The sequence below is a fragment of the Myotis myotis genome, unplaced genomic scaffold, assembly GCF_014108235.1.
Source record: "Myotis myotis isolate mMyoMyo1 unplaced genomic scaffold, mMyoMyo1.p scaffold_m19_p_2, whole genome shotgun sequence".
Classification (NCBI taxonomy): domain Eukaryota; kingdom Metazoa; phylum Chordata; class Mammalia; order Chiroptera; family Vespertilionidae; genus Myotis; species Myotis myotis.
The window spans coordinates 103,113,696-103,136,353 of record NW_023416324.1 but is presented as its reverse complement, the minus strand read 5'-3'; the positions used below and the strand labels follow the sequence as shown (position 1 = coordinate 103,136,353).

The window sequence follows — 22,658 nt, the reverse complement described above, 5'->3', positions numbered from 1 at the left end:
TTCGAACACCTTTGCTGTCTGCAGTTACCAAGATAAAACGTCTCCAATTCGCACAGGAACACAAGGATTGCACAGTGGAGCACTGGAAAAAAGTCATGTGGTCCTATGAATCATGTTTCCAGTTGCATCATGCAGATGGCAGAGTGAGAATTTGGCGGAAACATCATGAAAGCATGCACCCCATATGCATGAGTTCAAACCTTCAAGCTGGTGGGGGCAGTGTTATGGTTTGGGGCATGTTTTCCTGGCATGATTTGGGCCCTTTAATTCATGTGGAACAACGTCTGAATAGCACAACATACCTAAGTATCATTGCTAATCAAGTTCATCCTATCATGTTGATGGCGTATCCCAATGGAGATGGCTTCTTCCAAGACAATGCGCCATGCCACGGTGCTCATATTGTGCAGGAGTGGTTTCAAGAACATGAGGGAGACTTTACCTTGCTTAGGTGGCCCCCACAATCACCGTATCTCAATCCAATTGAGCATTTGTGGGATGAAGTTAAAAGAGCCATCAGGCAGCTGGTTCCACAACCATCAAGTCTCACAGAACTGGACAGTGCTATTCATCAGGCATGGTGTCAGATTCCTCACATCACCTTTCAAGATCTCATGGAGTCAATGCCAAGAAGAATTGCCACAGTATGGAAGCCAAAAGGTGGCCCAACGAAGTACTGATGGAGTGGTCATAATAATCTGGCCACTCACGTTCAAATATATTCCATGTTCAAAGGCTGTTAAATCACGTTGTTTACCCATATCTTCAGGAAAAAAATCACTTCTACTGTCGTGGTAAACAACCTGCTTCCCTATTTATAATGGTCTGGCCCTCTAGCAACTTCAGCGCGAAATTACAGCTAATTTGCCTACAAACGTCAGGTGGTCATAATAATCTGGCCACTCAGTGTATATATGCATATATGCATAGCCCATGGGCACAGACACTAGTGTGGGAAAGGCGGGACAGGGGGTGGGTGGAAGGGACAAAGTGGGGGGAAATTGGGGACATTTGTAATACTGTCAACATAAATATAAGTTTTAAAAAATAAGAAAGGCACATAGATAGATAGTAATGTCGAGGGGTCATTCTGGTATGCAAATGACAAATGAAAAGGCCGCAGGTACAATTGACAGTGGGGAACAAATTAATTGGTTTCTTAGTCTAATATACTTTCATTTATAATTTTGAATATTATCTTAAAATCTTAGTTACAAAATAAGCAAATTTCTTTGTCAATTGCATTTTGTTAAGATCTATAACCATGTCATTTTAAGTATTTTTTTTGTCATTTAGAAAGAGTCATTGTTTTATTCTGATACATTTGCAAAACTGTTACATCTCTAATGTATTCTCTTTTAATCCTCACCAAAGATGTTTTTATTTCTTTATTTTATTTTATTTTTTCCTTATTCCCTCTATACCATCTTCCACCTCCACCACCCACATCATTTCACAATCACTACATTGTTGTCCATGTCCATGAGTTGATTCTCTTTTTTCCCTCAATTCCTCCACACCCTTCAACACCCCTCACATACACCAGCTGTCTGCCTGCTCTCTATCTGTAAGTCTGTCTCTATTTTGTTTGTTAGTTCAGATTGTTCATTAGATTCTACATATGAGTGAAATAATATGGATCTCATTTTTCTCTGACTGGGTTATTTCACTTAGCATAATGTTCTCCAGGTCCATCCATGCTGTTGCAAAGGGTAAAATTTATCTTTTTTATGCCTCAGTAGTATTCCATTGTGTAAATGTACCATAGCTGTCTTATCTACTCATCAACTGATGGACACTTGGACTGCTTCCAAATCTTGGTTATCTATACTAATAATAGCCTAGGTAGTCATCACGCCTCATGCATCACGCCCTAACATCATCACAAGATGGCTGTCACAAGATTGCCATGCACACAGCAGAGGTGGGGCCCAGCAGAGGAGGCAGATCGTGGTAGGGGAGGGCAGTTGGGGGCGATCAGGCAGGCAGGCAGGTGAGCTGTTAGGAGCCAGCAGTTCTGGATTGTGAGAGGGATCCCAGATTGGAGAGGGTGCAGGCCAGGCTGAGGGACACCCTCCCCCTACCCCCCCCCCCCCCCCCCCCCCCGCATGAATTTCATGCACCAGGCCTCTAGTTGTAAATAATACTGTGTATATTCTTTCAAATTAGTGTTTAGGATAAAGACAGAGCCAAGCTCTGCACAGCAGTGAGGCCTCCGCTGGAGCCCAAGGGCCACTGTGTGGCCCCTTAGCCGCTGCTGCCACTACCAGCAGCTGATGAAAGATTTGATTCTGGCTGCAGCACACCCGCCCTCTTGGCAGTGTTCGGCTCGCTGGCAGACAAGGAAGTCAAATGGTGAGAGCAGGGAATGAGGAGACCTGTGACTGTATGTAAGAAAATGCCTAAGGCAGTGGGCCTGGGAGGTATGGAGCCAGTAAAAGCCTCTGGTATGCAAATATAAATAGATGTATGAGCAACAGAAGTGAATTTTGCCTGTGGATGCATGTGATGAAGCCCGTGCCCTGAGCGAAGTGGGTCCAACCTACATCATGCTGCTGTACTGTTGCCAAGCCCCCTGCCCCCAACCCTACCCCCCAGTAGTCCAGGTGCCACAATGTTGCCTCCCAGGGGGCCATGAAAAAATTGGACAGACAATGTTAGGCTGGAGAAGGTGAGGTTCATCTGGTGCATGTGTAGGCCCTATAGTTCTTTGGTGTGGCAAATAGAGGAAATCTGACTGCACCTGGTGGATGACCATGGCTTGCAGAGAACTAAGTTGAATGACTCCACTGCTACTCTCTGCAGTGTCAGCTAGAGCGGATCGCATGGATTGCCTTGCACTGGTGGGAGGGAGGACAGTGGACTTTTGTCGCCCTCCCTCAGGGATGTTTGCATGGCCCTGCTATTTGTCATGGTTTGCTGGCATGGGATTTAACTGCCTGGGGCAAGCCTCCCATGGTGCCAATGTTCCATTTTGTTGATGGTGTGCTAACCTCTGACTCTCTTGCAGATTCGAACGCAGCTGCTGGTAGTTTACAACAGGCTTTGGACTCATGGGGATGGGTGATCTAGGGGCCTGGCTTGTATCCCTGAAGCAGTCATTGACAAAGTGCAGGCTTATCCCTGACCCACAATGGTGAAAGAGTTACAGACTTTTGTTGGTCTGCAAATGATTCATTCTCCAGCTGGTGCAATTGTTTCAGCCATTGTATCAGTTGTCCCAGAAGGAGACTGCATGGGGTTAGACTCCAGAAATTGAGGAAGCCTTTGGAGCTTCTAAGAGGGAAGTCGCCCAAATGGGTGAAGTAGGGCACCCATCAGATTTTAGTCTCAGTTATAGAAGGAAACTGGGAGCTGATACTTTCTTGTTGAGAGATATGTGTTAGCCATGTGTGCTGCCTTGCAGGTCTGTATGACCACGCCCATGTCAGGAGTGGCACAAACCCCAACTTTAGCAAAGTGTGTGTGCGTGGGGGGGGGGGGGCATATGGAACAGCAGGCAGCAGTAAGTACTAGCCCCCTGTCACAAGAGTTACAGACCCTATGTTGGGACCTGTGATTTATGAGACCCTATCAAGGGATGAAACTCCTATGGAGGAGTTACTTCCCAGTTACACCCCTCCCAGAGGCCATGTGATATACAGACAGGTCTAGCGCGGGGGGGGGGGGGGAGGGGGGGGGACCCTGCTGCATGGATGGTTATGACTGTTCATTTGGATATTGACGAACTATGGTTCGATTCAGATGCTGATGGCATGGCTGGCATGGCTCAGTGGTTGAGTGTTGACCTATGAACCAGGAGGTCACAGTTTGATTTCTGGTCAGAGCACATGCCCGGGTTGTGGGCTCGATCCCCAGTTGGGGGCATGCAGGAGGCAGTCAGTCAATGATTCTCTTTCATCATTGATGTTTCTCTCTCTTCCTCTCCCTTTCTCTCTGAAATCAATAAAAATATATTTAAACAACAACAACAAAAAGACTTACCTATGTGTGGGAAATATGGCCTATTAAGAGACAAGCTCCACCTAGGGGTGGACCCACCTAGCCTAAAATATTGGGCTAGACAATTGAATACTGATGTAGAGATAGTCTCAGACACTGCATGTGCAGTTAAAAGCAACAGGTGAACTGTTGTGACCCAAAGCCCTCCCCTTGGCAGAAGGGAAAGCGACAGTGTGGACCTGGCCATGGTCTATTACTGGAGAAGGGCCCTGGGTGGTCTTCCTATCCCCTTAGGGAAGTGAGTATGATTATAAATTACAGCTACACCCCTTGATCCAGCCCTGGCAATGTAACTAGTGCTCTGAAAGATATAGTGAAGTACAGGACATACAAGCCCTTTCCCATGACCTCTTCCAAGATTGGTGGAACATGACATTGGGCATTCTTGAGTTTTGCTATTGGGGCAGGAATACTGGTCTTAACATGCTGCAGTTTATATTGTTGTTATGGGCTCTGTATTCAAAAAGCTGGCGCATGGGCCAGGGTATCCCAGGAAGACCATCTGGCATGAGGTGCGGAGTGTCGGGACCCTGATCAGAGTATGCCAGATGTTCAAGGCCTATCTGCCATATGCATGTGCAGAGGCAATGACACAGCAGTTTTACTGTATGCACTGTGCAGGTGCACCTTTACCTTATGTAATACTGATGTCACTATTTGGCAAGAAGCCTCTTTTGTCTGAACTAGTATAAAAAGATGCCACTGACCAGCTGGTTACTGGACTGCTTTGTGTGACAGCTTTGTTAGTTGCTGCTTTGTTGGGCTGCTGTGACTGCAATGGCTGCTTGGTCTGCAATAGAGTCTCTCCCATATGCCTGCAGTTACTCATGTCTTTTTCCAATGCCCATATTTATGGAGATTCAATCCCTGGCAGAGGAACTTGGACCCAACAGGTTTCATATTAATTTTTGGAATATTTGTTCTAGTTCTGTGAAATACATCATTGGTATCTTGATAGGAATTGTGTTGAATCTGTAGATTGCTTAAGGTAGTATGGACATTTTAATTATATTCTTCCTATCCATGAACACAGTATACTATGCTTCCACTTATTTGTATCTTCTTCCATTTCTTTCTTCAGTGTATTATAATTTTCTGAGTACAGACCTTTTATGTCCTTGGTCAAATTTATTCCTAGGTATTTTTTAAGGCAATTGTGAATGGGATTTTTTTTAAATTTCCATTTTTGAGAGTTCATCATTGTGTATAAAAATGCAACTTGATTTCTGGGTATTTATTTTATATACAGCTACTTTACTGAATTCATTTATTAGTTCTAGTAGCTTTTTGGTGGAATCCTTAGGGTTCTCTATACACAGTAACATGTCATCTGCAAATAATTACAGTTTTACTTCTTCCTTTCCAATTTGGATACTTTTTATTTTTTCTTATTTTCTGAATATTGTTAGGTCTGATCAAATAATTGAATTGATACCTTTCCCCCTGGGAACCGACCTTTAGGCTACTTCACAACAGACATTCCACTTTCTTAGGCCATTATCTCTCCCCTCTGGACTTTCCCAGAATCCAGACCTGCACAGAGAATTCTCCACCCAGAAAAAGCCCACCTAGAGTCCTTTAAAAAATATCTGACTCCCTGTCTTTGGGTGCTGGTGCCATTTTGGATCTCAGCTCATCTGGGTTTCCAGGTGACCTAATCCTATATAATGAAGAGATGATATGCAAATTGACCATCACACCCTCTCACAAGATGACTGCCCCCATGTGATCCAAGATGGCCTCCACAAGATGGCCGGCAGAGCAGGGCACTTATGGGCAATCAGGCTGGCAGAGGAGGGCAGTTAGGAGTGACCAAGCTGTCAGGGAGGGCAGTTAGGGGCAACCAGGCCGGCAGGTGAGGGCAGTTGGGAGCAATCAGGCTGGCAGGGGAGCGGTTGGGAGCCAGCAGTCCCGGATTGTGAGAGGATGTCCGACTGCCAGTTTTGGCCTGATTCCTGTGGCTAAACCGGCAGTTGGACATCCCCAGAGGGGTCCAAGATTGGAGAGGGTGCAGGTTGGACTGAGGGACACCCTCCCCCCTCTCAGTGCACAAATTTCGTGCACTGGGCCTCTAGTAAATTCATAATTCTTTACCCCTTTTGGCCTTATGTGTGCCTCCTTCGGCAACCTGAACAATTACTATGCCTAAGACTTCCAGTACTATCTATATATATAAAAAGTTAGCTACCACGATGACCGAAACAACTGACCACCTGTTGCTATGATGCCCTCTGTGGTCAGTGAACTGGCCTGATCAGGGGGTGGGGCTGACTGGCCAACCTCATGTGGCCCTTCCCCCAGCCGGCCTGCCCCGGATCTGCCCACACCACCACGACAGGCCTGCAGCCATCTTCCGGCCTGCCCCTGATCGGACTCTCCCATCATGATCCAGAGCGGGGCCACACAGAGCCTGGACCCTTCCTGGCAGCCCCGAGTCTCTGGGGTTGAGAATTCTGATGGCCCTGCCCAGAGAGTAGAGGCACCTGATGGTCAGGGACAGGGATCACAGGCCTCTAGGGAGCACTGCAGAGTTGGCAAGGAGAGGAGAGGGCCTCCGGAGGGGGAGGAGGTGAAGCCAGTGGACATCAGTCCAGAATCCAGCCCTTCCCCCCAGAGGCAGCAGGCCCTCAATCCAGAACCCCAGCCTCAATTGGAAGAGCCTGAGGGAGACTTCAGGAAGCTCTACACAGAGCTGTGTGTTAAGAACGAGAGACTTCGTGAGACCACACTGTGGCTGGCGCAGCTCAAGGAGGAGCTGGAGTGTGCCACGCAAAGAACGCTTTGCAGAGAGGCTGGCCCTCCTGGAGCTGGAGAGATTTGAGCACAGGGCCCTGGAGTGCAAGGCCACTGAGCTGGAAGAGGAGCTGAAGGGCCTGTCCAATCTCCAGGCTGACAATCAGCACCTCAAGAACGAGAACGCAGCCCTGATCCATGTCATCAGCAAACTGTCCCAGTGACCCCAGAGGACTTGCCCCTGCACCGGCATTTATACAGCTGCTTCTGCCACACGCATCCCGGCACTGTGTGAACATGAGTGACAGGGCTGCCAGGGAGTCTCTGAGAAGCCATAACCTCCCCTCGGGACCTAGTGACAGAAAAAAACATACAAATCCAGGCAGTGCAGAGGGTCCCAAACAAAATGGACCTAAAGAGGCCCACACCAAGATACATCATGATTAAAATGGCAAAAGTTAAAAACAGAGAATCTTGCACAGTTGGAGTGGCTCAGTGTTTGAGTGTCGATCTATAAACCAGGAGGTCATAGTTCCATTCCTGGTCAGGGCACATGCCTGAGTTGCGGGCTCTATCCCTGATAGGGAGTGTGCAGGAGGCAGCCAATTGATGATTCTCTCTCATCATTGGTATTTCTATCTCTCTATCTCTTCCCCTTCCTCTCTGCAATCAATAAAAATATATTTAAAAACAAATACAATCAGAGAATCTTAAAAGCCACAAGAGAAAGGCAGTCAGTTACCTACAAGTGAACTCACATGAGACTGTCAGCTGATTTCTCAACAGAAACATTTCAGGCCAGAATGGATTTGCATAAAATATGCAAAGTGATGAAAAGCAAGGACCTACAACCAATCTTCTCCTCCCACCAGAACCAATGATCTGATTTCAGTTTCTATAATTTTATCTTTTCTAGAATGTCATTTAAATGGAATCACATAATATGTAGTCTTTTGTGACAAGGTTCCCCACTTAGGATAACATCTTAAGATTTATCTATTATTGCATGTATTAGTAGTTTCTTCCTGTGTCAACTTGACTGGGCTGAATTGTGTTGTGTCTCCCAGAATTCTCTTCCTTGCATGTTTCCATTAGGGTGGGCCACAGAGTGGTCAGTGTGAAGCTGGGAGAGCAGGAGTGAGGCTGTAGCCATTTTTATGGAGGCACTTTTGGAGCTCACACATGTAACTTACTTGCTGGTTCCATTTGTTGGTGTGGGGCAGAATGGCCTATAATGTTCTACCTTTCCTTGGATCCTCTTTCAGCTTTTCGGATTCCTGGACCAAGTGTGTGTTTAGCAACTTGGCAAAGGGCAACTTTCCCCAAAGGATACCCATATCATCAAGATTAGGGACACTGAGAAGTGACCTAGGGTCACCCATGGGTTCCAGCTTGCCCTTGTTTCTTCCACTTTACATGGATCTTCCCTTCCCAACTGCCTACCCTGTGAACTCCAAGTTCTAGTACTAGATGCAAAAAACCACATGGAGAATGCTGAGCTGATTCCAATTGTGTGATGTTAATCCCTACAAACAAATCACTACACAAACATACTGCAAATGTCCTAGTTGTTCTCTTTCTCTGTTTAACTCTGAAATAATTCCCTTTTCTTATTGAATAGATTTCCATTGGATAGATGTACATTTCTTTTATTCATTCACTAGTTGATGGGAATTTTGTTGTTCTCAGTTGGCTTGACATTCACATATAGGTCTGTGTGTGAACATATTTCAAAATATGTATGTATACAAATAGTAATAACTAGCCTCCCGTGGGGGCGCGCACACTCTGTGCGCGGGGCCTTCCGCTCTTGGCAGCGTGGCCTAGATGACGTCACTATCCGTGACTGGAGCTGGAGGACAGAGGAGCCCTTCCCGTTGCCGGTGCCAGCCTGTCTCTTGGAATTACTTCGCTCAATCATTCACCTTTGCCGGTCTCATCCCATGTCTGCTTTTTAAATTCCATGATCCGGACTCAGCAGCTGTGGCACAGCATCTGACAAACACTGTATTTGTTGACAGAGCATTGATAGTCGTACCATATGCCGAAGGAGTTATTCCTGATGAGACTAAGGCTTTGTCTCTGTTCACACCAGCTAATGCAGTGGCAGGTCTTCTGCCTGGTGGTGGACTCCTGCCTGCTCCCAACCCACTTACCCAGATTGGCGCTGTTCCATTGGCTGCTTTGGGAGCTCCTACTCTTGATCCTGCCTTGCTGCACTTGGGCTTCCTGGAGCAAACTTGAACTCTCAGTCTCTTGCTGCAGATCAGTTGCTGAAGCTTATGAGTACTGTTGATCCCGAGTTGAATCATGTGGCTGCTGGTCTTGTTTCACCAAGTCTGAAATCAGATACCTTTAGTAAAGAAATAGAGGAAGCCATGAAGAGAGTACGAGAAGCACAGTCCCTAATATCTGCTGCCATAGAACCAGATAAAAAAGAAGAAACATGAAGGCACTCAAGATCAAGATCACGCTCTAGGAGGAGGAGGACTCCTTCATCTTCTAGACACAGGCGGTTAAGAAGCAGATCTAGAAGGAGATCACATTCTAAGTCAAGGAGTAGGTGATCCAAAAGTCCCAGACGGAGATCTCATTCCAGAGAGAGAGGTAGAAGGTCAAGGAGCACATCCAAAAACAGAGACAAAAAGAAAGAAGACAATGAAAAGAAATGTTCCAAAACACCACCAAAACGTTATAGCACAGCCAGATGGACCAGAAGTGCAAGCAGAGAGAGACGACGTCGACGAAGCAGGAGTGGCACAAGATCTCCTAAAAAGCCCAGGTCTCCGAAAAGAAAATTGTCTCGCTCACCGTCCCCTAGGAGGCATAAAAAGGAGAAGAAGAAAGATAAAGACAAAGAAAGAGGCAGAGATGAACGAAAACGATCAACAAGCAAGAAGAAGAAAAGTGAGGATAAAGAAAAGGATCAGGAAAGAAAACTGGAGAGTGATAAAAATGTAAAACAGGTTACACGGGATTAGGATGAAGAAGAACAGGGGTATGACAGCGAGAAAGAGAAAAAAGAGGAGAAGAAACCAACAGAACCAGTTTCCCCCAAAACAAAAGAATGTTCTGTGGAAAGGGAACTGGTGATCCCCTGAGAGAATCCAAAGTGAATGGTGATGATCATCATGACGAAGACATGGATATGAGTGACTGAATATGGCCTCTATGAGAATCCACCTGTATACATGCATCAGTTTCATTCCTTTGTGTGATATCTTCATGCTGTATTTGTTCATCCCAAACCTTAGATGTATACAGCTCTGAGCTATAAATAGTTATAACGCTCCTGATATTGATATTATTTACATCCAAAACTTTTTAGAAAATACTATGTGGGTAACCAATTCTTGATGTGGTGAAATCTGATTGAGTAACCAAGCAGCTTGACTATTCTGGTGCTGCTTCATAACAGAAGTGAAAAGCTGCATGCATCTACAGCAGGCAATGATTGTTTATGTTGTATAATCTCCTTTATTAAGTAAGTTCACTTATAGTATTTCTAGAATTTGATTCATTGCCGTAATAGAGCCATGTAGGGAATGCACTGATTGCATGTTAATTGCGGCAGGAATATCCTCAATGTCATTAAAATCCTCCAACATGATGGATCTACTTATGGTCTTGTTTGTTGACATGACAAATTAACATTCTTATAGTTACATCTGGAAATAAGCATTTGAAATAGATAATCCTTTAAGCCTTGTGGCTGAAATTTTGTGGCTTTTGTTTAACTTTGAAAGGTTATATATGCACTAACCTTTTTTGATGGCTGCTTAGGGTTTAATTTCAGAAACAAGATTTGAAATGAAACTGTCTTTGGCAGTGAGTAAATAGCATACTTTGAAGTAGAGTTGTATACTTTTTCATAAGGTGTTTGGGAATTTTTTTCCCTGAAATAATTTATTTCACACCTACATCATTGAAAGCTATCTGCCTAACCTGAGTAAATCTGCAAAAGAGTTATCTCTTGTCCTAATTTTCAATTTTTCACTTTTATTAATTTGTTTTAATCTCAGTGTTGGAAAAAGGGGGTAGTGCATTTTAAATTGACCATATGCTTTTAAAGTGAGACAAATGTACTTGATAATGTACTTTTTATTTGATCTCAAGTTGTATAAAACCAATAAATTTGTGTTACTGTTAAAAAAAATAGTAATAACTAAAAATGTTAAAGGTTGATTTTTCTGTCCATCCAAGCAACTGATTGGAGATGGAAGCTGTATTAGAAGTTTAAATTGGGCAAAGATTAGACATTATTTTAGACAGGTGTTCTGCCCATACAGTATTTATTGAATTTGTTAATTATAGAGTTCTTGCACTGCCAAACCATTCCTAGGAATTCAAAGAAAGAAATGGTAAAATGGACAGCCTACTCATCCATCATACTGTATATTAAAACTTAATTCAGGTGCATTTTGATAATTTCACAATCTTTTAAAAAGTTATTACAAGGGTGGGTTTTAAATCTCCTGCAGGTCCTCAGATTTTTAGTACAGTATGCCATTAAATAAGTTCCACATATCCACCTCAGTTCACTCCTCAACATACCCTCAACAAAATTTTGCTGGAAAAAAAAATGCATACTTTTGAGGGAAAATATGTGGCTCAAGGTCCAAGAAATTTGTTAAGATTTTTGGTTCACAAATGAAGTCTTCAGTTTAACCAAGAATCCCTTGTTTCTGTCTCAATCATCCAGCCTTCCCTTAGCTTGCTCAATGACTGACCCAAACAAATCAGAAGGCAGGCATCCTGTCTGCTACCTCAAGAAACATCACCACTATTGCCCAGAAATGGTTCACAGGTCCTATCCAGAGATCCTGTTACTCACCTCACCACCACCACCCACCGCCCCTGGAGTCTGATTCCTGCATTGACACTTTTATCGAGAATAAACTCGCGACCAAACATGGCGGCGGTGGCGGGGGTGACTCGGAGCAGCTGCCAGGCGACCTCCCTGAGGCTTTTCCATCTGAGTTGAAGGTCCCTCCATGGCCTGCGGATCCGCCGGGTGCGTCTCCAGAGCACACTGCAGCTCCTCTGCTTTTCATCCATGCTGGAGTGGCCAGAACAAAGAGGCACTGGTCTGGGGTGAAAAGTGTCCCCCCAGGTGTAACGACCTGTAAACTTTAAAAACAAGCCACACAAAACAAACAAGATGGGCAAGAAGAAGCCAGAGCCTCTGGACTTCGTGAAGGATTTCCAGGAGTACCTGACCCAGCAGACCCACCACGTGAACATGATCTCGGGGTCAGTGAGCGGGGACAAGGAGGCAGAGGCTCTTTGGGGAGCTGGGACAGATGGCGATCAAAATGGACTTGACCACCCATCTGTTGAAGTTTCCCTGGATGAAAACTCAGGAATGTTAGTAGATGGCTTCGAAAGGACCTTCGATGGGAAGCTCAAGTGTCGTTATTGCAACTATGCCAGCAAAGGGACAGCCCGGCTTATCGAACACATCAGAATCCACACAGGTGAAAAACCTCATAGATGTCACTTATGTCCATTTGCCTCTGCTTACGAGCGTCACCTGGAAGCCCATATGCGTTCCCATACAGGAGAAAAACCATATAAATGTGAATTGTGTTCCTTCCGCTGAAGCGATCGAAGTAACCTCTCCCATCATCAACGGCACAAGCAGAAGATGGTACCAATCAAAGGTGCGAGGTCTTCCTTAAGCAGCAAGAAAATGTGGGGCGTTTTACAGAAGAAAACAAGCAACCTGGGCTATAGCAGAAGAGCACTAATCAACTTAAGTCCGCCTTCCATGGTGGTTCAGAAGCCAGACTACCTTAACGATTTCACCCATGAAATCCCCAACATCCAGACGGACTCCTATGAAAGTATGGCGAAAAGCACCTCAATTGGGGGCCTACCCAGGGACCCCCAAGAACTCCTGATCGACAACCCTCTCAATCAGCTCTCCACTCTCGCAGGGCAGTTGTCCAGCCTGCCCCCTGAAAACCAGAGCCCCGCCTCCCCCGACGTAGTGCCCAGCCCAGACGAGAAGCCTTTCCTGATGCAGCAGCCCTGGGCCCAGGCAGTGGTTTCTGCCGTGGCCGCAAGTATTCCTCAGAGCGCCCCCACCAGCCCCGAGCCTCGGCCGCCCCAGAGCCAGAGGAACTACAGTCCCGTGGCAGATACAAGCAGCGAACCCAGTGCCCACATGAGCACCCCGAGCATAGGAAACAGCCAGCCGAGCACGCCCGCTCCGACCCTGCCGGCCCAGAACCCGCAGCTCCTGCACCACTGCCAGCACTGTGACATGTACTTTGCCGACAACATCCACCATTCACATGGGATGTCATGGGTGTGAGAACCCTTTCCAGGGCAACATCTGCGGATGCAAATGTAAAAACAAGTACGACTTCGCCTGTCATTTTGCAAGAGGGCAGCATAACCAGCACTGACCAGGAACAGTGACATTACTCTATCCTTGGTTTTGACTTTATGCATTTTTTTAGTTTTGTTTATCGTTGGTTTTTGTTGGTGGGGGGAGGACCCAGCCCTAATATGCTAATTTAAAGTTTATACATTATATTTATAGAAAACAACATTGACAATAGAAACAAATGTTTTCCTTTTTTTTCCCATAAAAGTTTGGTCAGGGTCATTTATATATTAGAACAATGAGACACATTGGTGTCTGTTTTTTCCTTTTATTTAGACTTTGATGATTGAAGTGCAATCTTAATCTTACAGGTATTCATTGAAACTCCCACGTTTAAGGTCCATGTAGACTTCAAAGCTTGATCCTAGTGGTGTTTCACTATATACGAAGCTAGATGTCATTTCTGCCATATTTAAAAATGGTAGAATAAATCACTTTCTCACAAACTTTGTTACAACTTATTTCCATGTTTAGCAGAGGAATTGCCTTTAAAATTGCTCTTTAGATAGTTGAAATACTATCTAGTTCACTTAGTTTAAGTTGAATTGGTAGTTTCAACTGGTAGAAGTAAAGCTATTTCAGTATATAGAAAACCTTTCTTTTTTTCCATAAGGGGGAATGTAAAACAGTTTATTCTTTTAAAATTAAAGTTATAAAAATTTGAGAGGAATGTTCTGAAATGAAATGAAACAGGGTTTTACATTGAAAATGGATTTTAATATTTGAAAACCTGTTTGTTCAATCTCTTGTTTAAAAATGCATCAATTTTCGATTGGATTTGTTTTATTATACTTGTAGTTTATTTTAAAAACCACAAGTAAATACATGAGAATGCTGGAAATGTCAGGTGATTACCTATGAAGATGCCTTTTTTGTTCTTTTAGTTTGAACCTTGTATTTAAACGCTTTATTCTGACATCATTACTGTCAGGTGAGCTTGACAAGGACATTGAGTGTCTGTTCTCCCTCCTGTTCCTTTGATGACCAAAGAGGTAAGTGACAGTCCCATCTGGTTCCCAGAAACAGTCCTTCATGAAATTCCGCATCCTGTTTCCTGTCTCTGGCCTTGCACCCATTTGTTGTCCATAATTTCTCAAATGTGTGTATAGGAACACATGGGAAAATGGGATGAAGTATATTTTTAAAAATGAAACATACATCCAAAACGAATTCTTCTCCTCTTCAGAATTGGCCCCTTAGAACACTTAGTGTGACTTCAAGTTGTGATGCTCATTGCAGTTGTACCAGTCTTTCCTGCGTGGCAACAGAGCCATGGAAGCTGACTGCCTCGACACCTAGTGGGAAAGGACTTACCATGTGAAAGTAGATATCAAATGCATACAGATAGATTTAACTTGTTTACAGAAATAAGACATGCTAATTAATCTAGAGGAATTTTGAATAGGAGGTTGCTGTTTATATATTGTGTAATAACTCGCTTACCCTGAAGAGCGCTTGGTCAAACAATAAACTTACTGTTTCTAAAAAAAAAAAAAAAAGAATAAACGCGCACAGAAATATGCTTCCACATCAGGATAGTTTGCATCTTGCCAGTAGCAAGTCCCTAACTCCCGCCATTTGGCAAAGGGATTTATTACAGAGAAACCCAGACTGCATCAAGTGTTCGCACAACCACTTTGAAGCATTTCTATTGAACCAAAGATATTAAACTAGGAAATTGCCAGACTATCTCATTAGATGGAAAGAAACTTCAGTAATTCTGGGTATCTTCCTGAAGTTCCTTTTTAGGACTAAAAATGACTGGGTAGTTTTACCAGGTAGCTATAATTATTAAAAACAGAAGTGCCACATCACCTGTTGTTTGCCCCTGACAATAAATGAATAGCATAAAGACATACCAGAAGGTTGATAACAGAGCTACTCTGGGACAATCACTACATTTACAGGATGTCAAATAACTTAAAAATTTGGGCACACATATATCTGGAATTGTCAAAGATCATGCAAGATCCATGAAACCTAAGTAGGTTTTAGGTTGAGGTTCTGCTCATGTTGCTTTGAACTTGTAAGAACAGGTCAGTGAATCCCTTGGCCTGAGCAGAAACTATACTCTCTACTGCAGTTAACTTTACAATTATACCTGATTCAAGAAGGCTTTAGCAGCACCTGAAGTAGAGCCCCTTGCATCCACTGCTCTTTACATCAAAGGCTATTTGGTTCCCCTCTAGGGATTGGCTTTTCATGAGACATTTCACAATTCTAATGCATATTTTAAGTCACTTAACCAAGCAATATGCTCTGTCAAAGAACTTCCAAGTCAAAGAAAAGAAAGGCCTTCATGTGGAACACAGAAAAAGCACTACCCAAATTAAAAATTACTAGAAGAAACAAGATTATTTCCTCCCATGCCCCTTCCCACTTGGTGAACATTGAATTTGTGGTTACCTCATAATTCAACTGAAAGTTTAAATTAGAAATCATAGCCCTACACAGAGCATCTGAACACATCAGTTCTTTTGAGAGCAGCATGTTCCAGGAAGTCTAATAGAGCCAGAGCCCACTACAGAGAGCATTCTTGGAGGGTGGGGCACAGGACAGGTTAGTTAAGGTCACTTAAATCTTTATCTTTTACAGCAGATCAGAACCCAGATGGCTGACTGCAGGATTTCCAATAGGGATCCAGTAGAGCTGGTTGCAAGTTTCACATCGCCACTTCACATCTGTCACCTTATCCAGAAGTTGTGATCCACACAAGTCCAGGAGTGCAGCAACTCTGAGGTAGTCAGCCTCATGAGGGCTTAGTATCTGAACATAAACACATTCTGAAATGACCACTGGCTGCCGTTTTTGTGTTGTTGTTTTTGTATTTACAGAATACTTATTATGAAAGTACACTGATGAATCTAGTTCACACATTTAAAACACTGAAAATCCCTCTGAATTCAATATACTTAAAGAGCAGTTGTGACACAACTTCCATAGTGCAATAGGGCCTGTCACTTACATGGAGGGTGAACATTGGTTGCTATAGACCCAGCAGAGAGCAAATGATGAATGGCTGCTGCTGGTGGTTAGATGTGGTCTAGTTACCTCAGCAGTGTTAGCAAAGACCATTCCTTAATTGTACTGTGTGTGACTGCTTTTCTGATTTTCAAACACAGCATACTGGTTGTCTGGCTGAAGTTTAAGGGCCTGGTTTTTTGAAACCTCATTGGTACCTCTAGTTTTGCGTCTTACTACTTCAAAGCTCTTCTCCATTTCCTTACCTTTCAGCTTTCTACATGTTTGGCAGTGGACTGCAGGGATGGGAACTGCGGATCACTGTGTATTTCTGGTGATCTTTGTGTTTTCCTTGCTGTGGTTTACCTGTCTCCTCCTCTAGTCATTGCCTGTTCTGGGGTTTCTGGAACAATTACTAGAGTAGAAAGATTTTTTTACACCACCACCAGCAGCTCTACCTTCTTCCCAATTAACACGTGGATCTTTTTTCACTATCATCTTCCTTTTCACTTATTTGCACTGTCTGATCTCTGAGGCCACTGTAATCAACCTTCATTTGCTCAGATTCTTTCCACTTACCTTCATCCTTGTCACAGCCTTGGTATGGGTTGCTTATTCCTTCTTCTTGTTTCTCTCTTCCTCTCTCTCTCTTTAAAAAAAATTTTTTTTTTAGAGAAAGCAAGGGAGAGGGAAAGAGAATCATCTATGAGAGAGATTGGCTGCCTCCTGCATGCCCCCACCAGAGATCAAGCCTGCAACCCAAGCATGTGCCCTGACTAGGAATCCAACCAGTTACCTTTCGGAGCTGGGTGACTCTCCAATGAACTGAGCCACTCCAGCTGGGCACTTCTAGTCCCTCTTGTCAAAGTTGCCCAAGTTCCACTCCTCCTCGTAGGCCATGGCCTAGGCCTCCTCCACCCAAGAGGAGGGGCGGGGCAGGGCTGGGCAGCATGGCCTGCAGGCTCTAACCTCAGGGGTGGCCCATAGGCACATTCAGGCTCCCTGGCAGTGAGGTCTCAGCTCCGAGGGTGGCCCAGGCATGTGTGCAGAGCCCAGGCTGCCACTGCTACGGGGAACATGGTGCAGGATCCCACCCTTCCTGCAGCCCCGGGGAAAGGACTGCAGGGGCGTTAGTACTGGACCAGCAGCAGTGAGGGCAGGAGCTAGACAGGTGTTCTGTTTCAGGACAATGGGTGATGACAGTTCTCAATAGATGCTTCTCAACCAGGCATTACACGGACTACACTGGAGGAAGTCATTATGTGATGCAGCCTTAGGATGGTGCCCAGGACAGCTGCCCCTCAAGACACAGATGGTTTAAAAGAAAGTTTCAGAGCCCTAAACGGTTTGACTTAGTGGGTAGAGCATCAGCCTGTGGACTGAAGGGTCAGGTTCCATTCTGGTCCAGGGCACATGCCTGGGTTGCAGGCTCCATCCCCAATAGGGGGCGTGCAGGAGGCAGCCGATCAATGATTCTCTCTCATCATGGATGTTTCTATATCTCTCTCCCTCTCTGAAATCCATTGTTAAAAAAAAGTTTCAGAGAACAAGGTATTTATCTTCCAATTACAAATGTAGCAAGTATCATGAAAAATGCCATACCTCACATGGTTGCAAAACATGTCAGAGAATGTGTTCAACAGTGTGTGAGCTCATTAGCTTCATGGCACCTGGAGCAAGAATGATGCCTTCCGAAGGAGACAATGGAGAAGATGTTCTCCCTGCCATGACTACCTTAAGCTGGCAGTCATATAAAACCTCTGAAATTACAGATTCAGAAATCCAGAAGCTATGAAAGGAGAGAGGTGTTGGTAGAATCACTGCTATAGATGGGCTAAGGGGAGAGCTGTCCCAGGAGGCACTAACTGACCAGTTCTCCACTGGCTTAGTGACTACAGATGGTCAACAGCATGTTATGGTTTGCACAACATCATAGCAACAGATTTCAGATGTTCAACACATTCCATTTTCAGGACTGAGGAAAGGATGGAATGGGGAGTGTAGAGGAGCAGATAGAGAAGAAAAGGCCTGGGGAAAAGATGTCGCTGCATATTAAATTGATGGTGTTCAGCTTCTGACGCTTGACTAAGAGGTATTCATTTTGACTTGACAATCTTTTCCATGGATAATTTTAAAGTTGAATTTGAAAGGCATTAAAATATTTTTTTATAAGAGAGTTTGTTATTCTGTGTGACCCCCATGTGCACTGTATATTGCCATTTATACCTGTCAGAGATTTGTAGAAAGTTTTTTATTTTCATATTGAGTCACATTACTTTTGTAATTCAAGTAAACAGCTGGGTTAATCATATTTGCCCTTTTAATAAAATACTAGAGGCCTGGTGCACAAATTCATGCACCAGTGGGGTCCCTCGGCCTGGCCTGTGGGATCGGGTTGAAACTGGCTCTCTGACATCCCTGAGGGGTCCCAGATTGCGAGAGGTCACAGGCCAGGTCGAGGGACCCCCACCGGTGCATGATTGGGGCTGGGGAGGGATCGCAGGAGGGCTCCAGGGCATGTCTGGCCCATCTCACTCAGTCCCAATCAGCTGGACCCCAGCAGCAAGCTAAACTACTGGTTGAAGTGTCTGCCCTCTGGTGGTCAGTGCACATCATAGCGAGCAGTTGAGCGGCCTTAGCATAGCATTAGCATATTATGCTTTGATTGGTTGAATGGCTGACCGGTCGACAGGGCACTTAGAATATTAGGCTTTTATTATATAGGACTAGTGATCTGGTGCACGAAATTTGTGCACATTAAAAGGGGATTAATTAGAGGAAATATTTAAATATTGCCATTTGCACTTTATAATAGAAGTATCAGAGATGAAAGAAAATTAGTAAAATGTATATGAAAATCTTCCTCCTGTCAGAGTTTAGGGCACATCACAGGACCCAGAGTCAAGTCCCTGCCCACCCGCGGCACCTCAAAATCACACAAGACCCAGACCCAGCTGGCCCCACCCCAATTGGGCAAGATCCAGACCTGGCCGGCCCCACCCTTGTCAAGCCCCACTGGGTGGGGGATGCAGCTTCAGGTCCCCTGGCCCGACGCCGGGCAGGGGGCACAGCCTCAGGTCCCCAATCAAGCCCCTCTGGGTGGGGGGACGCAGCCTCAGGGCCCCCATCAAGCCATGCCGGGCAGGTGACATGGCCTGAGATCCCTAGTCAAGTCCCACTGGGTGGGGGGCACAGCCTCAGGTCCCCCGGCCCGGCGCTGGGTGGGGGATGCAGCCTCAGGTCCCCTGGCACCAGGGTGGGGGGCATGGCCTGAGGTCCCCCAGCCCAGCACCGAGGCGGGGGGTGCACATTGAGGTCCCTCGTCAAGCCCTGCCTGGCAGGGGGTGAGGCCTCAGGTCCCCCGTCAAGCCCTGCCAGGCGGAGGGCACAGCCTGAGGTCCCCCGGCCTGGCACCAGGGCAGGGGGAGCGGCCTGAGGTCCCCTGTCAAGCCCCACCAGGTGGGGAGCGCAGCCTCAGGTCCCTGCTGATTGCTCATTAAGGCTCGTATGGGAACTCGGCCTCTGCTGTGGGTGCAGCCATCTTGTGTTACAGAAACCCCACCTCCGCTGTGGGTGCCGCCATCTTTGCGATGGCACGACAGTCAATTAGCATATTCCCTCTTTATTAGATAGGATAAAGGTAGAGTTTTAAAAAGTTACATGTAATTACCACTGAAGGTAGAAAGGTGTTGAGGTCTGAGGTTGATTTTTTGCATTTTAGGATTTTCTTACCACGACTTAAAAAACAAAACAAAACATTAAGTTGTATACTTTAAAAGAGTGAATTTGATGACAGGAATTCTATCTCAAAAAAAGTATAGAGAGTAAAAACAAAAATTTCAATAATACAATGGACAGACTCTGTCAATTTACAATCCAATATTGTTTTATTCACCTTTCTTCTGACAATATACTGTTATTCAAAATATACCACATAAGTAATCCATAAACACTGTAGGCATTCCATAAATATTTTTATTTAATAATTAGATATTTTTTAGAATGACTAAAAATCCTGATGTAAAATCCCAATTGGGAAGTGCATAATCTTATTATAGACAAAATATATAACTTTACAATAAACATTTTTATAAGAACTGGCCCCAAAGAGGGAACACTTACAAACTGAAAATTAAAAAGCAAAAAGTTAAAAGCAAGCTAAAATACAATACTAATATATTCAGACAATGATCCCTGGATCAGTGGTGCTTACAAACAAAGGACAACCTGTTCCCAGTGGCCTTAAAACCACATGACATTCAGTTAAGAAGTCAATTATAGACCTAATAACCTCTTAACTGAAAATTTTGTAAGAATAGATAAGCCTATGAAAAAATTTTAACTACATCCTTTGTATGAACATAGGAAATAAGTTTTAATATATATTTTATTTTCTAATTTTAAAAAAGTCAATGCTTTTCATCTTAAGCAGCAAGAATGATCCACAAATCAACATGAAGTCACTTTTATAGAAGCTATGTTAATTCTATGGGAAATACTTTGGGAGAAAAGCTCAAGAACCTTATTTCAAATATAGAACAGAGCCCTGTAGGGTTTTCCAATGTTTAAAAAAATAAAATGGCCTGTGACCACACATGGTACAGAAATATCTTCTAAGTCCTTACTTTGGGTTAGCTTTATAGCTATGAACATTCATGCCAACCTGAAAAAAATTATGGCACTATTATAACAAGAAAAAATTAAAAACCACCAAATGCCTAATCTTATAGAAGTACCTGGGCAAACCTGTAAACATAAACAAGTACTCTACAGTGACAAATAACAAGTCTGCTAACTATATATTTTAAAAACAATATGATTCTATAAAATTTAACAGATGGACTATATCAATAAATGGAAATCTGTAATAATAAAAGCATAATATGCTAATTAGACCAGATGTCCTTCCAGACGTCCTTCCTTCTGGACAAAGCCACATCGGTGGGGGCTGCGGCAGAAATGGCAGAGGCCCCCCGGCCGGTGGCGGCAGTGGCAGGCAGCAATGGCGGGCAGGGGCCGGGGCCACGACCCTTGCATGAATTTCGTGCATCGGGCCTCTAGTGTATATATAAAATACTATTAAATGAAAAAAAGCAAAATTAAAAATAGAGTAATTACAACCATGTACAAGTAAATATATTACAATAATGAAACTGAAGTGAATTTAAATTTATAGAGACATAAATAGATTCAAATATTCATTAAGGTTGTTTCTTTGTTACTTAGGATTATAATAAAATAAAAAACAGATTACTGTTTTAGATGAAACTATAATCTCAAACAATAAATACTATATTATATGTAAAGTCCTAAAACATATTTTATAAACCACGACTTCAATATTTCAAGTTATTCCATGGAAGACATTTACTGGTCTTCATTTACAGAACTTTCTGGCAATGTGTATAGTTATAACTGCTCTTCTTTAACATAAAAAGAAAAAAATTTTAGAGCATTGTTCAAATAAGAAAACCAAGCAGCATGTCACAAAACCTGTCTACTAAATCTGTTTTGCTTTGGAAAAAAGCTACCTACAGAAGTTTTAAAAAACTTACTCTATATACATATTTTATATAACAGTTATGCTATAAATCTTTTAAATAATGCTTTTACATAATTCTGTATTTCAATATATATCTTATGACTTAATTGCAAGTTATGCAAACAGCCTTTCAGAGTTATTATTGAAAATTATTCTGTATGTGATTTAGAAAATGATTAGTTTCTTGGATAAAACATAGCATATTTAGAAGTCCGAAAGCCAAGTAAATCCCTTATCTCATTTCGGAATTTTGACAGATCTTGGCGCAGTTCATTTAGATTTTCCACAGTTGCCTGATCTGTGCTTTGCATCTTCTGTCTCATGGAAGTCAAGTAACGATGCACCAAGCAGCACATCACTTTTTGGTAGTTTTCATTTCTCTTTTGTTTCAAAGTTCTCCATTCCTTCAAAACAAAGCAATAATATGATACTAACAACGGGCATAAACAATATTTAAAAGAGTGGATTTTTGAAAAGTATTCACAGATACAAACAGAAATCTTCTAATGCTTTATTAGACTATACTTTTGCCACTCTGTTATAAAATAACAACATTTTTTTTAAAACAAATATAGCCTGCAAATTTGTTTTATTCATTCAAGCTGTGTGCTTATTTTGATTCAAAAATAGTCATAGGAGTCCTCAATTTATAGGAGGAATTTGCCAACTATTACCTACACACAGGTCAAATTGACCCACTTCCTGGTTTTAATGGCTTGTTGGCTAAGAATGGGTTTACAGATGAACATTTGTTACTAGGTTGATGATAGGAAACAGCAATTTCTTTTTTTAATGATTTTTTTAGAAAGAGAGGAAGGGGGAGGGAGGGCCGGAGGGAGACAAAGGGAGAGAGAGAAAGAGAAAGAGAGAGAGAGAGACAGACAGACAGAGACGTCAACTTGTTCCACTTATCGATGCATTCACTGGTTGATTCTTGTATGTGCTTTGACTGGGGATGGAACTTGCAACCTTGGTGTATCAGGATGATACTCTAACCAACAGAGCTACCCGGCAAGGCTGGGAACA

The 22,658-nt window shown here is 43.5% G+C and overlaps 3 protein-coding genes and 2 pseudogenes across 4 annotated transcripts in view; 3 read left to right on the top strand and 2 right to left on the bottom strand.

Annotated features, from left to right (window-relative positions):
• The window catches only part of PCOLCE2 (procollagen C-endopeptidase enhancer 2), a 155,265-nt gene extending 139,418 nt beyond the window's left edge, over window positions 1-15,847 (top strand). Inside the window, exon 9 of the mRNA XM_036349835.1 lies at window positions 15,725-15,847. Within this exon, the coding sequence (XP_036205728.1) occupies window positions 15,725-15,747 (23 nt within the window). The 3' untranslated portion in view covers window positions 15,748-15,847. The remainder of the gene's footprint in view (window positions 1-15,724) is intronic.
• LOC118676244 lies at window positions 8,750-9,910 on the top strand (annotated as a pseudogene).
• Window positions 11,803-13,728, top strand: IKZF5 (IKAROS family zinc finger 5). The gene is given in 2 exon segments (XM_036349833.1): window positions 11,803-13,023; window positions 13,025-13,728. Coding segments are annotated over 2 exon segments (1,251 nt in total). The 5' UTR covers window positions 11,803-11,896; the 3' UTR covers window positions 13,149-13,728.
• A 360-nt stretch (window positions 15,848-16,207) lies between the features above and the next one.
• LOC118675617 lies at window positions 16,208-16,990 on the bottom strand (annotated as a pseudogene).
• A 2,978-nt stretch (window positions 16,991-19,968) lies between these two features.
• The window catches only part of TRPC1 (transient receptor potential cation channel subfamily C member 1), a 168,863-nt gene continuing 166,173 nt past the window's right edge, over window positions 19,969-22,658 (bottom strand). Inside the window, exon 12 of one of the 2 annotated variants that reach the window (XM_036349190.1) lies at window positions 19,969-22,036. In XM_036349190.1, coding sequence (XP_036205083.1) covers window positions 21,809-22,036 — 228 coding nt within the window. In that variant the 3' untranslated portion in view covers window positions 19,969-21,808. The remainder of the gene's footprint in view (window positions 22,037-22,658) is intronic. The other variant, XM_036349191.1, reaches the window with a different exon arrangement.